Source organism: Perca fluviatilis, chromosome 22, assembly GCF_010015445.1.
Source record: "Perca fluviatilis chromosome 22, GENO_Pfluv_1.0, whole genome shotgun sequence".
NCBI classification, from domain to species: domain Eukaryota; kingdom Metazoa; phylum Chordata; class Actinopteri; order Perciformes; family Percidae; genus Perca; species Perca fluviatilis.
Window position 1 is genome coordinate 2720927 of NC_053133.1, and position 14791 is coordinate 2735717.

The 14791-nt window shown below is 43.6% G+C and overlaps 1 protein-coding gene across 7 annotated transcripts in view; it reads left to right on the plus strand.

Moving 5' to 3' along the window:
- Positions 1 to 14791, plus strand: part of arhgap12b (Rho GTPase activating protein 12b) — a 93051-nt gene that overhangs the window by 41291 nt on the left and 36969 nt on the right. The window contains exon 1 of one of the 7 annotated variants that reach the window (XM_039790623.1): positions 10911 to 11071. The exons of the other annotated variants lie outside the window; for them this stretch is intronic. Within the exon in view, the coding sequence (XP_039646557.1) occupies positions 10985 to 11071 (87 nt within the window). The 5' untranslated portion in view covers positions 10911 to 10984. Of the gene's footprint in view, positions 1 to 10910; positions 11072 to 14791 lie in introns of those variants that run through there. 7 annotated transcript variants of the gene reach the window in all.

Below are 14791 nucleotides of genomic sequence, written 5' to 3' on the forward strand. Positions count from 1 at the left end.
GCAAGGATGAGAACATAGATATGAATTGCCAGCAATAACTGTTTTTCTTTTAGTAAGCATGAAACATTGAACAGTCAAAATAGAACATTTATCACAAAAGCTAAAGTTATATTAATAGAAAACCATTACCATTTAAAAAAAAAAAAAAATAGCTGTACTTTCTGTAAAGTGAAATGTCTGATAGGTAAGGCTTAAAGTATTCCAGCAACGTGCTGGATCTCCGGCGTGCGGCCATGAGGGGGAAAAAAAATGTGGGAACTTGCATGCGGTTTAATATTTTCGAGTCAATTGATTTCACCTACCAATCATATGAGAGGAACGCAGCTCTAACTAACGTTACAAGCCTATCGGAAGCAGAGCAGGGCGGGTCCTGGCAACACCGTGTGATCGAGATCCATACGTCACGTTAGCGTTGTCGGTGAAAGCATGGAGCGCAAGTTCATGAAGCCTGGGGATGATGTCCTACCCATAGATAAAGGACTCCAAAATCAATGGCGCTGGGCGTGGATAGAAGAAGTGGGTAGAGACTGCCAGAAACTGAGAGAGAGCCTGGTGCTTGTTTCTGCACGTTTTGATCGAGGAAGCTACTAGATGCCAGCAGCGGTAAGAAAGTGCTTGCTCGTCATGAGTTAGAGCCCGGTCATAGAGCCGCTGCCCGTGCACTCAAACTTACCACGACGTTGGGTGACTATGAAGTATGATCGGTCCGCGTACAGTAGGGTTGGGTACCGATACCGGTACTTGGAATTCAGTTCCCGGTACCCAACGGTACTTTTTTCGGTACTTTATTCGGTACTTTCCCTCTGTAATTACAAAAAATTATTTCAGTTGTAAAAATAATTCCAAACCTATTTACTTAGGACATTATGTTATTTATTTCGAATATTTTACACTGACAGAAATTAAACAAAAATAAAACCCCTCCCTCTCTCCTCCCAAACCCGTCCCTACAATCTATTAAATTGAATAATTATTCAACTTGTATTCTTGTATTTGTATATTATTATATTTTAGCCAGTTTTGTTTTCATCATGACCGTTTTTAACTGCTCTTTAATTTTTCATGTAAAGCACTTTGAACTTGCCTTGTTGCTGAAAGGTGCTGTAGAAATGAAGTTGCCTTGCCTTACACCCTCAGTCTGTCAGTCAGTCCCCAGGGCACAGAAACCACAGTTGTGCCTGCTCGTGTCAGGGGAAGTGTAACGTCAACAGCACAGCGACCGCTTTCGCCTCACCATTAATATCATATCGCAGCAAACTTGAAAGCAACTTTATATCACAGGAGAGAGAGAAAGAAAAGAGTGAGACATAGCGAGTGATTTGTTGTCGCAGGAAACATTCAGCTATTACACAAACTCCCAGGCAGTTCCGGGATGGTTTTTAACCATCAAAGTGTTTTCAACTTTCTTGTGGCAGAGATGGAGGCAGTGGTGTTTCCCATTTCCTGTACAGGACTCTCTCACCGCCTCAAACCAGAGCTCAAAACACACCGACAAGTCTGATCTCCAGTTACATGATTGGCCACCGCAGCGTGACGTGGGGTTGCGTTTCTCCAAAAGTTGAGTCGGTCTCAACTTTTTCGCCGCAGGTCTGCTGCGTTTTGTTTTGAGTGTTAGAAAGACCTGCATTTTTGTCGGACATCCCTGGTTTAAGTCTGGCTTGGTGGCGTTGTTGCATCTCTCTCAGTCTGCTCACTTGTCCATGAAATGCCTACAATAATATGTATATTAAAAAGAACTTTGAAACGTATAAACAAATGAAAAATGACATGTAAATGATTCAAAGCCCAGCCAATCCTCACATTTGAGAAGCTGGAAGCATTAAATATTTGGGCTTTCTGCTTTAATCATATTGGTTCTTGGTTATCACAATAGTTACCACCACTGTACAGATCCACTGCTTTTACCTCTGCCCCACCCCTCCGACCAGCCATTCAGCACCCAGGGAAGGGAGCTAGTGTAATTAGCTTGAACCAATCACGCTGCAGGCATGAGGACAGGATTAGTCATTGATGGAGGGCTTAGCTGTCAGCTGTCGGCCACAGGAATGCTGCTAAGTCTCTGCTTCAGCCTTGTGCTCCATGCCACCAAGAAATGGAGAAAATTAATAATTCTGGGAGCAAAGTAAAGTAAAATCCAGTGACATGGTCTGCTGTTCTGTTAATAGCCACAGCCACGGGTGGATGGATCAGACACCAGCTGTAATATCTCTGTCGCATGTGTAGCCTGGGTGTTTCCTCCCCTTTTTTTTTGCTGTAGTTATTGCAGAAAAAACTGACCTGAGAACAGTCTGCATTGGCACTAATTAACCCTGTTTTCATAGCCCCAAATGTCCGAATAGAATGTGTGATGTTTAGCGGTGTCAGAACAGAACGGTTTGTTTGTTTTGGCCCTGCAGTGGTAGAAAACCCAATGGCAGTAGGTGTGAACACAGAAAGTCTTTGTTTGGCAAAGGCCACTCAAGAAATTGAATTTACCTTAGCCGCGTCGTCAATATTCCCCCACCCCCCACCCCCACAAACCTGTTTGCGACTCAACAGAAGAAATTGATGCTGTCAGGGCGCTGGCAGGTCGTTTGACTTCTGCAGCCAGAATTCATAAATCGGGCCTTTTCTCTCAGGAATGTACGCGGAATCCATCACATCCCGTTCCTTCCCTTTGGATGGGTGTATGGTAACAGATTGCAGTGCTGCTCCGTCATCCCGTCCCACAAGTCTGGCTGTCCGTCTCGCACTTTGAACGCAGAGTACAGACGCTGGCTCGCGGCTGTCGTGCAGCTTTTTAGAGAAGTGGTGTATCTGAGGCCAGGGTTGGCACAAAATGAAGAGGAGGAGGAGGGGTGGGAGTGCAGCACCCAAACTGGACAGACTGCTGGGGGTCGTTTCTCTTCCCACCCACCCCCCCCAGAGAAGAGAAACGTAGGAGTCTCTGCAAAGCATGCACATGTCCTCATGCAGTCTCTTTGTCTCTGTTTCGCCCTCTCACCCACACACTCCTTTTCTCTCGGTTTCTCAGAGGAAAGGCCCGGTCAAACCAGTATTTGAAGTCACCAAATGTCATGGCAAATTCAGTCAATTCCACTGGAATTGCAGCGATGGTGGGATTCGCTCACAGGGCCCAAAGTAAATCCACACAAATGTTTTGCATCAAATTCAACTAGGGGTGGTACGGTTCATGAAAAAACACCGGACCGCTCGGTTCGCTAGTCTCGGTTCGGAGCATGTGTGTACCGCACGGTTCGTCAGTACACTGTTAAGCTGCACTAACCTCTTACTGCCGTAGTGTCCACTTTATACACCTATGTTAAAACAGTTACTGGAAATGATGAGCGGGATGGGCGTGACAAACGCAACCCATGTGAGTGTTGGAGCGATCGCCGCCACATGGGTCTGGCTGGTCCCAAATTTCAAAACAGACTGTCATGGCGGCTCGTTCAGAATCTCATCTCATATTGTACTAAAATAGTTCACCGAAGTGTGTTTCTGAAAACATTTTAAGCGAGAAATAGGCCAGCAGTTGCTGAATCTGTCTTCATTTCAGATCGACAAAGGTCAGTTTAAAAGATTTTGGTCCAGATTTTGAGAGACACCGCATCCGCTCCTCAAGTGGAGTGGGGTGCCGCTGCAGGTCACGTCACGTCACCTGCAGAAATGTCCAGTGGGAGAGAGGCTGTCCAGAGCTGGAGGATGCGCCAGCGTCGTTTATAGTCTGGTGTGTGGGAACATTTTGGATTTCATGGTACCTATGATGAAATAAAACAATACATAGAACTGCCACTGTGTGCACGTTTTGTGCAACATGCATTCAATATGCTAATTTTAGCAATATGCTGAAGTATATTTTGGAGTGTTAAAGAAAAAATAAGAACCGTACTGAACCGAAAACCGTGACCCTAAAACTGTGATACGAACCGAACCGTGGGTTTTGTGAACCGTACCACCCCTAAATTCAACTATGGTGAAGTTTGACCCACGAATTTGCACCGTTGACCAAAAGCAATCCAGTTTGACACTGCTGACTTTTGAAGGGACCGAGATCTGGAGAGTCCAAAATAGAGGCATCTATCGTAGCTGATCTGATTGTATCTTAATAGCCGTGTTGCCCTCTTCTGACGGATTATAAGCTGCTCCACAAAAGAGGAATGGTTCGCAGACAGTTGAGAGACAGCAGATGATGGTTTACATTAAATTAGGGCTGCACGATATGAGGGAAAAATGCAATATGCGATAACGTTGTTGAATATCGCGATAACGATATTACTTGCGATAAATAAACTGATTTTAAAGTGTGCTCAGTTATGCATTTCTGCTGCTTTTAGTATTCAGCTAAAATACAACAAATTGCTCGTTGAATTTAAAACAAATGAAAGGAAATCATTTCTACTGTCATTTTCTTTCAACTAACACAAACAATCTCTGACTTTCTTTTGCGATATGGCGCAGCCTTTTGCGATGTGTTTATTGCGCCAGTTGATGAAAAAACTTTATATTGTGCAGCCCTACATTAAATATGTCTTTTTAAATTAAATGTGAAGCGGCCGAGCTAAGCTAGCGAGCTTGCTAGCTGACCATTAGCAAGCTTGTTAGCTTAGGGAGCTTTATTTTCCATCTTCAGCAACTTTTTAATGAACCAAATGGTGTGCAATGGTACATGGCAGAGGGAAGTGAACAGAAGAGGAGAGAGGAAGTAGAAACCGAAGTCCCAAGAGCTATTGTGACCGACTAGTGCTAGCCCAGCTAGCTAGCAGTAGTGAGTATAGTCTCTACGTCACCAAGCTAAGAACCAAATATTTTGGCCATCATGGATTAGTTTCTCCCTCCCACTTGTGGTGTGCCCAGGCCATTAGAAGCTTTGTGTGCCCAGGCTGCTCCGATCCAGGAAGAAGGAAACACACCAGGGGACACTGAGACAAAGCATGGACACAGGTGGGGACACAGGTGGGGACACAGGTGGGGACACAGGTGGGCGTCGCCTCAAGCTGCTTGCTTCACAAATTACCATGCACGCGGACAGTAAGCAGCATATGCAAAAACATGGCCTCTGATTCTGTGTCTTGCGAGTGTGCTACCTTCACACACAAACTTGCACATGCTCCTATGCTGTACAGACACAGACATTTAAAATTCCCCAGGAATGTCTCCATATGCTTTAAAGAGAGGTACTGGACTATAAAAGGAGAAGTCTGGCTGATTCTGGCTCGTCTGCGTTTGCTTTCACGCTCTGACTCAAGTTTAGCCCCATATAGACGCCGAACCCTGTGATCCATCGGATGCCTATAAAATAACCATGGACGTGTTGTCCCAGATTTGAATTGTTTGAATCCTTCGCTCTAGTTAAGCTCACTTACTGGCACACTCCTACGGCAGAATCTGCGGCCCAGTACGACAGACTGGTTTTTGGCCAATGACAGCATCTCCCCATATGCACATGAGACTGCAGGCTTCCCCCGTCCTCGAAATCCTGCCCTCTCCCTTTCTCATTAACATTTTAAGAGGAAAATCTGATTGGAGAGGCAGAGCGCGGCACAGTAAACCCCTGCTGTTACTCGCACAGAAGACATGGAGACAGCGGAGATGTTTGAACAATCCTCTGAGTTTGGAAATGTATCTAAAATTATGCAAAACAGGTCATTTTGACCTACAAACGCTAGATTGTGATTGCAGCTTGTTTTCTACACCATTAAGCCATTGTATGCTTCAGTCTAGTGAAGTGCCTTTTTCTGCAGCCACGAAGCTTCTTTGTCTGTAGTATCCAAGCAGCAGCAGTGTCTGTTAGACCAGTTGTTTTCTACTAGAGCTTTATCAGAAGCAGGGGGCATTTCCACAGACCCCAACTGACATTTTAGCTGAGCACTATCAGCTCAAGACCAAAAGGTTAATTGCTGGCGTCTCTGTCAGGTTGCGAGCCTCGCTGAATCCTCTGATCCGTGAAATGAAAGTAGCTGCCGTCATCCTGATGAGAGAAAAAGACGCTGACTCACTTTCATCGCTCGGTTTCTCCCATTTTTGCTTTCACTCACAAACCCTGACCGTGTTTTGCTGACCAACTCATGCGTGAGTTGCACGGGATGAGTGAAGTCAATATTCCAATTCCATTTAACTGTTTTTTCTTCTACTCAAACTCAATATTCAATCTTTATTTTTTTCCCCAAAAGCTGACTATCAGGTCACAGTACAAAGCTGGAACCGGTTGCTAAGGGAAGTGAGTGAGTGGGAATGAGCAGTGGGTGCCATTGTAAGCATATGTTCTTGTGTTCACGTTGGTACATTTCTGTGTCACTCTCTGCTTGTTAAGAGTGATGGGGGGGGGCATATGTGGTCTGACAACCAGCGAGGTGGAAATGTAGGTTAATCTGGTCATATGGACACAACCATCATGATCAGCATCATACCTCTTGTAGCAGAGGGAGGGGTGAGCAGTGGGGCGTTGGCTGAGTCTGGGAGATGGCAGAGAGAAAGAATGGCCTAAGAGGTTTGGTGCATGATTGTCAGAGGATGTAGCAGAGGAAAAGGGGTGTGTGTGTGTGTGTGTGTGTGTGTGTGTGTGTGTGTGTGTGTGTGTGTGTGTGTGTGTGTGTGTGTGTGTGTGTGTGTGTGTGTGTGTGTGTGTGTGTGTGTGTATAAAACAGGGTTTAAGAGAGGGGAAACAGAAATGAGAGATGAAGGAGGTGGAGGAGGTCAGCGGAGGAGGATGAGAGGACTGAGGACAAAAGAACAGAGGGAGCAGAGTGGATTGATGCATTGGCCTCAGAGGTGGTGCTCTTCCCCACCCCTCCCCTTCCCCTCTAACCCCGCGCCAATCTTCCAGCAATCCTCTGCGTGTCCGCCTGATTGGCTCGAGTGTCGTCATGGCCACGGATGCAGCTCCGTCAGTCACCATTGCCACCCCCCCCCCCTGCCAGCCCACCGCGCTTCCTTAAAACCTGCTTTCATCTAATTCAATCACACAATCACATTATGGAACGTAGTAAGAGGAAATGCACACTCGCTCTGAGGTGTGACATTGATGAAGGAAGATAGAAAGACCTTTTTAAACTTAACACAGAATCATTATTTTAGCATTACCGCTGTGATAATGTCACCATGGGAGAGTTGTGCGTCTATTTATTTATTTATTGAATTGTGTGTGCAGCCTTTAACATGAAATGCGCCTTTTCGATAAGTTCTGTGTTCAGGTCTGACTAATGCGTCGTTTCAACTTAAAAAGGAATCCTAAACAGAAGAATCAAGTTATATTGGAGAGCTTAATTGAAGAAGAGCTATTAAAGACAATGAAAAAGCAATTCTCCATAGACGTATAGACATACACTGTTGCTGTGAGGTTATTAGCTCCAACTAATAATCTACCCTCATTGCTATATTGGAAATGGGGTGGACAAAATACTTGAACACTTCAGTAATAACACAATATAATTCAATAGCTGCCTCCAAAATGACCATACCAGTTGAATCAACACCTCTTTACATAAACCGATACAATCATGAAGGGAGGATGTCTTGCAAAAGAGTAATATTTGTTTTAGCTAGGTTCACCTTAATAGACTGGCAAAGTAAGTGTTTTTAAAGTTAGTCAGAGCTGGGGCACACCTTACAATCTCTTGTAATTTGATCCAAGGGTGGTGCATAGTAACCACAGATTCACCTAAACACACGATTTTTAGGACAATACGGAATATTGATATTTGAGAGGTTTTTATTTTTTTAAAGGATACCTTCTCAAATAGTTTTTTTTTCTCCCCCTTTTTTTTCTTAAGCCAGATCTACAGTATCTGTAATCATGATTTATCTATCTATCTATTTAATAGACCTTCACCAATCTTTTGTTTTTACAGCCTCTGTCCTGTAGGAACGGAAAGCAAGCCTGTTCTTGAAGATCTAAAAGCCACACTATGCTTAAAACAAGGTGTTGGTCAGATTGTCTAACAGTGTCACAATTTTAACTTCATTTCCACTTTTTTGCGGGGTTGTGTCGTGCCAAGTAGGCAGGGTTTGAACTTCTCTTTCAAGCTCTTTTGTCTCTAATTTTCACGCAACAAATTCTGTACATTTTTACGCGCAAAACCAAGTGCAACGGTTTGGACGTTCCTTGCATACAAAAACGGGCAAAAGCCATGACAAGAGTTCTTGAAGGTAGATGTGGGAGGCAGTGAGATGCAGCCAGGACAAGGCTGTGACGGAAGGATTTTCAAACTTTGTATTGTGCCCATTTACTTAAGATATGGTCAGATGACACTGTGTAGTTCATTTCAAGCATACTTACTAAACCCTTAAGTGACTTGGTCAGTTTCCTATTGTACCGGCAGGTCGGGGATATATCTTGGGGCTGAGACATTTAGTGATTTCCATACAGGACAAGCATTAAGGTTTTCGGTTCCGTGACAAACTAGAAGCCCGCGTGACGTCTGGAGAACGGCTGTAATGTCTTCCACTTTCTTTGTCTCTGTCAGGATCCTGACAGCAGCACTGTGAATAAGCGGCATATTCAGAATCAGCTGCAGCAAGATGACTGAATGTGTCCCAAGATAACAACAAGAATGAAGCGTTTGAGCTGCTTCTGTGTGTAGAGTGTACTGAGTATGGCTCTGTGCATGCTGCTGCACCGACTACTACTAATGTCTCAAAGTGCAGCATGGAGATGCTGCAGAGTGGGTTGCCATGTGTGCACTGCCAAACCTCCCCCCCCGCGCTACTCTCCTCATGGCCAGATGCATTTTGATGGAGACTCCCACCCACTCACCAGCGCCCCTTTGCTCCCCGTCCTCCCTTCCCAGCCCGAGAGAGACACCCAGTGGACTCGGGGTGCAACTGCAGCTCCATATCCTAGCTGCCCTCATCCCAACCTGTGCTTCTTTTACACACAGAATAATTTATGGTGCAAGGCACCGGCATTTTCTAGTAATTGTACAAGCGCAGTGGGACAGCAGGCTGGATAGACTGGAGGAGGAGGAGGAGGAGGAGGAGGAGGAGGAGGAGTTGTATTCCCAACACAGTTATAAATCCAAGGGCTACAGTAAGCTGTGTTCCACGCAGCAGAGCATAGTCTTACAGGGCTCCATTAGCAAGCCAGTCCTCATCAGTTCTTTTGCTTCTCCGTCTGTTCCCCTCTCCCTTCATACTCCATTAGACCCCCGAGTTGAATTAGAACACATTTCTATGCTGGGTGTGCCTACACACACACTCCAGGCCGCATAATGCATTCTAACGCGGTTTTGTGGTTCTACACTCTACCACCTTGTTGTCTGAAACTCATTTATCACTGCCGTGCAGACAGGCTGCTGCTCCCGTGAAGACTGTTCTGCATTCAACAGCACATTTCTCCCTCTCTCCTTCCCTCTGTCGCTCACTTCATCCATCCCTCTGATTCCCCCCCCCCCAAGATCCCTGCTGCCCCCTCACGTCCTTTCTATTTTTAATTACCTGTCAGAGACCCCGGGTCTCAGTCCCGCGTCTCCCAGCTCTCTCTGCTACATCTCATTCACTTCAAGCAAGCCAGGAATCTGCCGATGAGAATAAAGTCAGGGGAGAGGACTGCCAGTGCATTGTGGGAAGTATCCATCTCCACTGACCACAGATAATGAATGTGTAAAAAGTTGAGTGAGTTTTTTCATTTCATTTCATTTTCATTTCTTTATTTATTTAAACAGTGACAACGTACAATATACATTAACCTTAGACAGGAGAAATGCATTATACCAGGTTGTAGCACATGTGCTAGTTTCTACCAGTGAGTTTTTTCTTTTCTTCATTGTTGTTATGAGAGGGCATGAGCCGATCATATCTGTTATAACATGGTCTGGGAGAGTCCTCGATTCTGGTAATGCGGAACCAACGCACAACACGTCCGTCAGTCACGTTATGACGAGCGCACATGAAACGCTGGAGCTGGGGGGCGCGCCTGCAGGTTTCCAGTCAGCTACAACCGCAACGGAGAGACGAGGACAGTGTGTCGGCGTTGCTGTTGAGTGTTTGTTCGCGGTGCAATACATACATGTTTGTTGGAGATTTAGATTTAGCCAAGGTGGAGCTAAATGTAACACACTGATTCTATTTATTTTGTATTTTTTTCATAGCGTAGGAGATGCTTTTGGGGTTTTATTGCCTATTATGACCTGTTGCCTTTAGGGAAAAAGCATTCGTAGTGTAGCAAAACCATGTTTTAAATGTTGCTTTTTTTGAAAATAGTCCTTCCTGTTAGTGTTTAAAATGATAAATAATCCAACCATAAATCAGATAGAATACTTGTACAACGTTTCAAAGACAGAAAACAAGCACTGTATCGTTGCAAGATCTGTTACTTACTGCAAAATGTTTAGGCTGATAATAATAACAACACTGGCATGCTCCTTTTCATCGCGTGGTTTACACTAATATCACTTCTTAATCTTTTTTTCTGCAACATTACTTTCGGTCTTCCTTCCTCTTGCTGTCACCTTCTGCAATCCTTTTTTTTTTTTGCCTCAAACTAGGAAACAGCTTTGCGAATACACTGTTGCTCAATCGATCATCTCCTAAGCACTCATTTGTTCAGGTGAAAGATGAGAGCAGGACGAAAGCGATTGCACAGTGAGCGATGAGCAGTATTATCTTTCCTCGACACACTCAGTCTCTCTGCTCTGGTGTGTTGAGTGTAGCGGCCAGGTTATATATAGTTTGTCTGTCAACACGTCTGTCAGTGCCCGGGTTGACTCAAACACACAGAAACACGCGCGCATAGAGGAAGCTCTTGAGTTTTTCAGTGCCATTTCCTGTTGTGTCAGATGAGTTTGTGCGCTGCGTGTTTCTGAGGTAGAGAGTAGAGAGAGATCCGGTTCCCCTTTTGCCTCGGTCACAGTCAGTCTCAAATTCCCCCTGCTACGTTCAACTGCACCGTCCGTTCCACAGACAGAAGGACGGAGAGAAAACGTGGAGCTTGTCTGTGTTGGAGGGAGGTGAAGCCCCAGGGGGTCAGCGCGTGTCCTGGCCCACTTGACGGGCGCCGTGCATCGCCATGCGTCGTGCATTCAGTATATTCCGAGGTTACAGGAGAGCCGGGGAGGATGATGACGAGGTGTTTGTGTGCAGCCCCGGATACAAGGTGACACAACAGATAGGGACCTGAAATGAGAGACCATGGACTTCCAAAATATGTGGACTTTGTTTTTTCCTAAGTAGGGCTGGGTATCGGTCAAAAACTGTTGATGCCAATACCGGGCACTGATGATGACCAAATGGAGTGGTGTTTTAATTAAAATTTAATTTAATATATAGAAGTTGGCGACTTTTGTTTCTAAAGCATGGCAAAAAAGACAAGGTTTATTTGTTTAATTGAAGTTGCTGTTTTGGTATCCGGTCCCTTGCTTTAAGTAATGGTGTATTGTAAACCCTTTTGGGCTGGGCATACTTTTTGTGTGCAAAATAATTAATTCACCGTGACTTTGATACCGGTTCCTGAACGATAATCCTCTCGATGCCAATTTTACAAAATCCACTAACAAAAAGAAAATGCAACATTGCTCAAACCTTTTTATTTATTTTTCAGTTCCTTCTACGTGAGTCTCTGTGCGCAACATAGAGTTTTTCCTGCCTGTCCTAACAAGGTGTCAAATTAGACTTGGTAGAAGCATGCTGCGTGCTTATTGGCTCATTGACACTGATGGGATTTACTCCCTAGGTACCGAAATTTGGTATTGAATGACGAGGCCTTTTTCGATACTCTATACTAAGGAGGCAATTCGTTCGGTGACTGAAAAGTATTGAATTCCGTACCCAGCCCTACTCGTGAAAATGTGATGTTATTTTTTTTTTTACCATGTCAGGTATCTTTGCACTGTGTCCACTCACAGATTAATATAGACCAGGGGGTGTCTGCTTTGCCAACAGATGGGTTTCATGTCCCGTAACAATTAATTTCCCGGTGTCCTTTTTCCTCAAAGTGTCCAATTTATTAGAACTTTCCATCAGACGCTGGCAGGCATTGCCAGCTTTGTTCTGCTCAAACTATTAAATTGAATTCCAGGTAGCATTAATAAGGTCCTTACAAAAGTTTCCCTGTCTGAAATCAGCAGATATTGACTGCAGTCTGCCAGTAAAACACTTGATGTTGAGTTCAATTCAACATTTACTGTAGAAAAGTGCCTTTGCTGTCTTCTGCTATTCCAGGCATGGACTTCTCTCTGAGCATATGGCGCACATTGCATAAGGTGTTTCAATCTGATACAGAACAGTCCATTTTTGCAAAAGAGGGCACCCGTTGTCTCTTGACATCACTTCTATTTTGAATTTGTTGCTTAGTTTCATTGGAGCAGTTGGTCTTCTATCTATATATATATATATATCTTCTCTCTCTATATATATATATATATATATATATCTCTATCTATATATCTCTCTATATATATATATAATATATATATATATATATATCTCAATCTATATATCTCTATCTATATATATCTCTATCTATATATACAGTGCCCTTGCGAAGTATTCGCCCCCTTTGAACGTTTCGACCTTTTGCCACATTTCAGGCCTCAAACATAAAGATATAAAACTGTAATTTTTTGTGAAGAATCAACAACAAGTGGGTCCCAATTATGAAGTGGAACGAAATTCATTGGCTATTTCAAACTTTTTTAACAAATAAAAACTGAAAAAGTGGGCGTGCAAAATTATTCAGCCCCTTTTACTTTCAGTGCAGCAAACTCTCTCCAGAAGTTCAGTGAGGATCTCTGAATGATCCAATGTGGACCTAAATGACTAATGATGATAAATAGAATCCAGCTGTGTGTAATCAAGTCTCCGTATAAATGCACCTGCTCTGTGATAGTCTCAGAGGTCCGTGTAAAGCGCAGAGAGCATCATGAAGAACAAGGAACACACCAGGCAGGTCCGAGATACTGTTGTGGGAGTAAGTTTAAAGCCGGATTTGGATACAAAAAGATTTCCCAAGCTTTAAACATCCCAAGGAGCACTGTGCAAGCGATAATATTGAAATGGAAGGAGTATCAGACCACTGCAAATCTCGAAGACCCGGCCGTCCCTCTAAACTTTCAGCTCATACAATGAGAAGACTGATCAGAGATGCAGCCAAGAGGCCCATGATCACTCTGGATGAACTGCAGAGATCTACAGCTGAGGTGGGAGACTCTGTCCATAGGACAACAATCAGTCATACGTACAACACAAATCTGGCCTTTATGGAAGAGTGGCAAGAAGAAAGCCATTTCTTAAAGATATCCATAAAAGTGTCGTTTAAAGTTTGCCAAAAGCCACCTGGGAGACACACCAAACATGTGGAAGAAGGTGCTGTGGTCAGATGAAACAAAAATCGAACTTTTGGCAACAATGCAAAACGTTATGTTTGGCGTAAAGCAACACAGCTCATCACCCTGAACACACCATCCCCACTGTCAAACATGGTGGTGGCAGCATCATGGTTTGGGCCTGCTTTTCTTCAGCAGGGACAGGGAAGATGGTTAAAATTGATGGGAAGATGGATGGAGCCAAATACAGGACCATTCTGGAAGAAAACCTGATGGAGTCTGCAAAAGACCTGAGACTGGGACGGAGATTTGTCTTCCAACAAGACAATGATCCAAAACATAAAGCAAAATCTACAATGGAATGGTTCACAAATAAACATATCCAGGTGTTAGAATGGCCAAGTCAAAGTCCAGACCTGAATCCAATCGAGAATCTGTGGAAAGAACTGAAAACTGCTGTTCACAAACGCTCTCCATCCAACCTCACTGAGCTCAAGCTGTTTTGCAAGGAGGAATGGGCAAAAATGTCAGTCTCTCGATGTGCAAAACTGATAGAGACATACCCCAAGCGACTTACAGCTGTAATCGCAGCAAAAGGTGGCGCTACAAAGTATTAACTTAAGGGGGCTGAATAATTTTGCACGCCCAATATTTCAGTTTTTTATTTGTTTAAAAGGTTTGAAATATCCAATAAATTTCGTTCCACTTCATGATTGTGTCCCACTTGTTGTTGATTCTTCACAAAAAATTACAGTTTTATATCTTTATGTTTGAGGCCTGAAATGTGGAAAAAGGTCGAAAAGTTCAAGGGGCCGAATACTTCGCAAGGCACTGTATATATATATATATATATATATATATATATATATATATATATATATATATATAGTATACAGTCGTCTTCTTTTGTACTATTGTTGGCGCGTTACTGCCACCCATAGTGGAATCGTGTGACACCATCGGCAGGACTGTGTATTGTGTTACCTGAGTGTGCATGCATGTGCATCCTAATGTGCGTGCAGAAGACAACAAAAACAGGGTCCCACTCATGAAAAAGTCGTCTTTGTCACAAATACAAATGCAGACCAAAATTGCCACAATTGCAGCCTATGCAGGACTGCTCATCAACAAATCAAAGACCAAGGATGAAACAGAAAATAGAGGTGGGAAACCCCAGGGCCCCCACGATATATTATCACGATACTTATGTTACAATACAACATTACTGTTATTTTAGACATATTGCGATATTCTGCGATATATTGCAATTTATAACCTTTTTTTCCAACTTCAAATGATGTCCCCAAAGGAAAACTTTGTCAACATCTGTTTTATCTAAATAGATGGATTTCTGTTTGTTCATCTCACCATTTAGTAGACTTTACGACTTTACGAAGAACCAATTCGCACATCCAGCAATTCTATAGAAAAAAAGGAAGATCCTGCACTCTTCTCTTGCTAAAGCGTCACCATTTATTGAAGAAACTAACGTTTCAGTTCCTCTGGACCTTCGTCTTTGCTGTAGCAAGAGCAGAGTGTGAGATCTTCCTTTT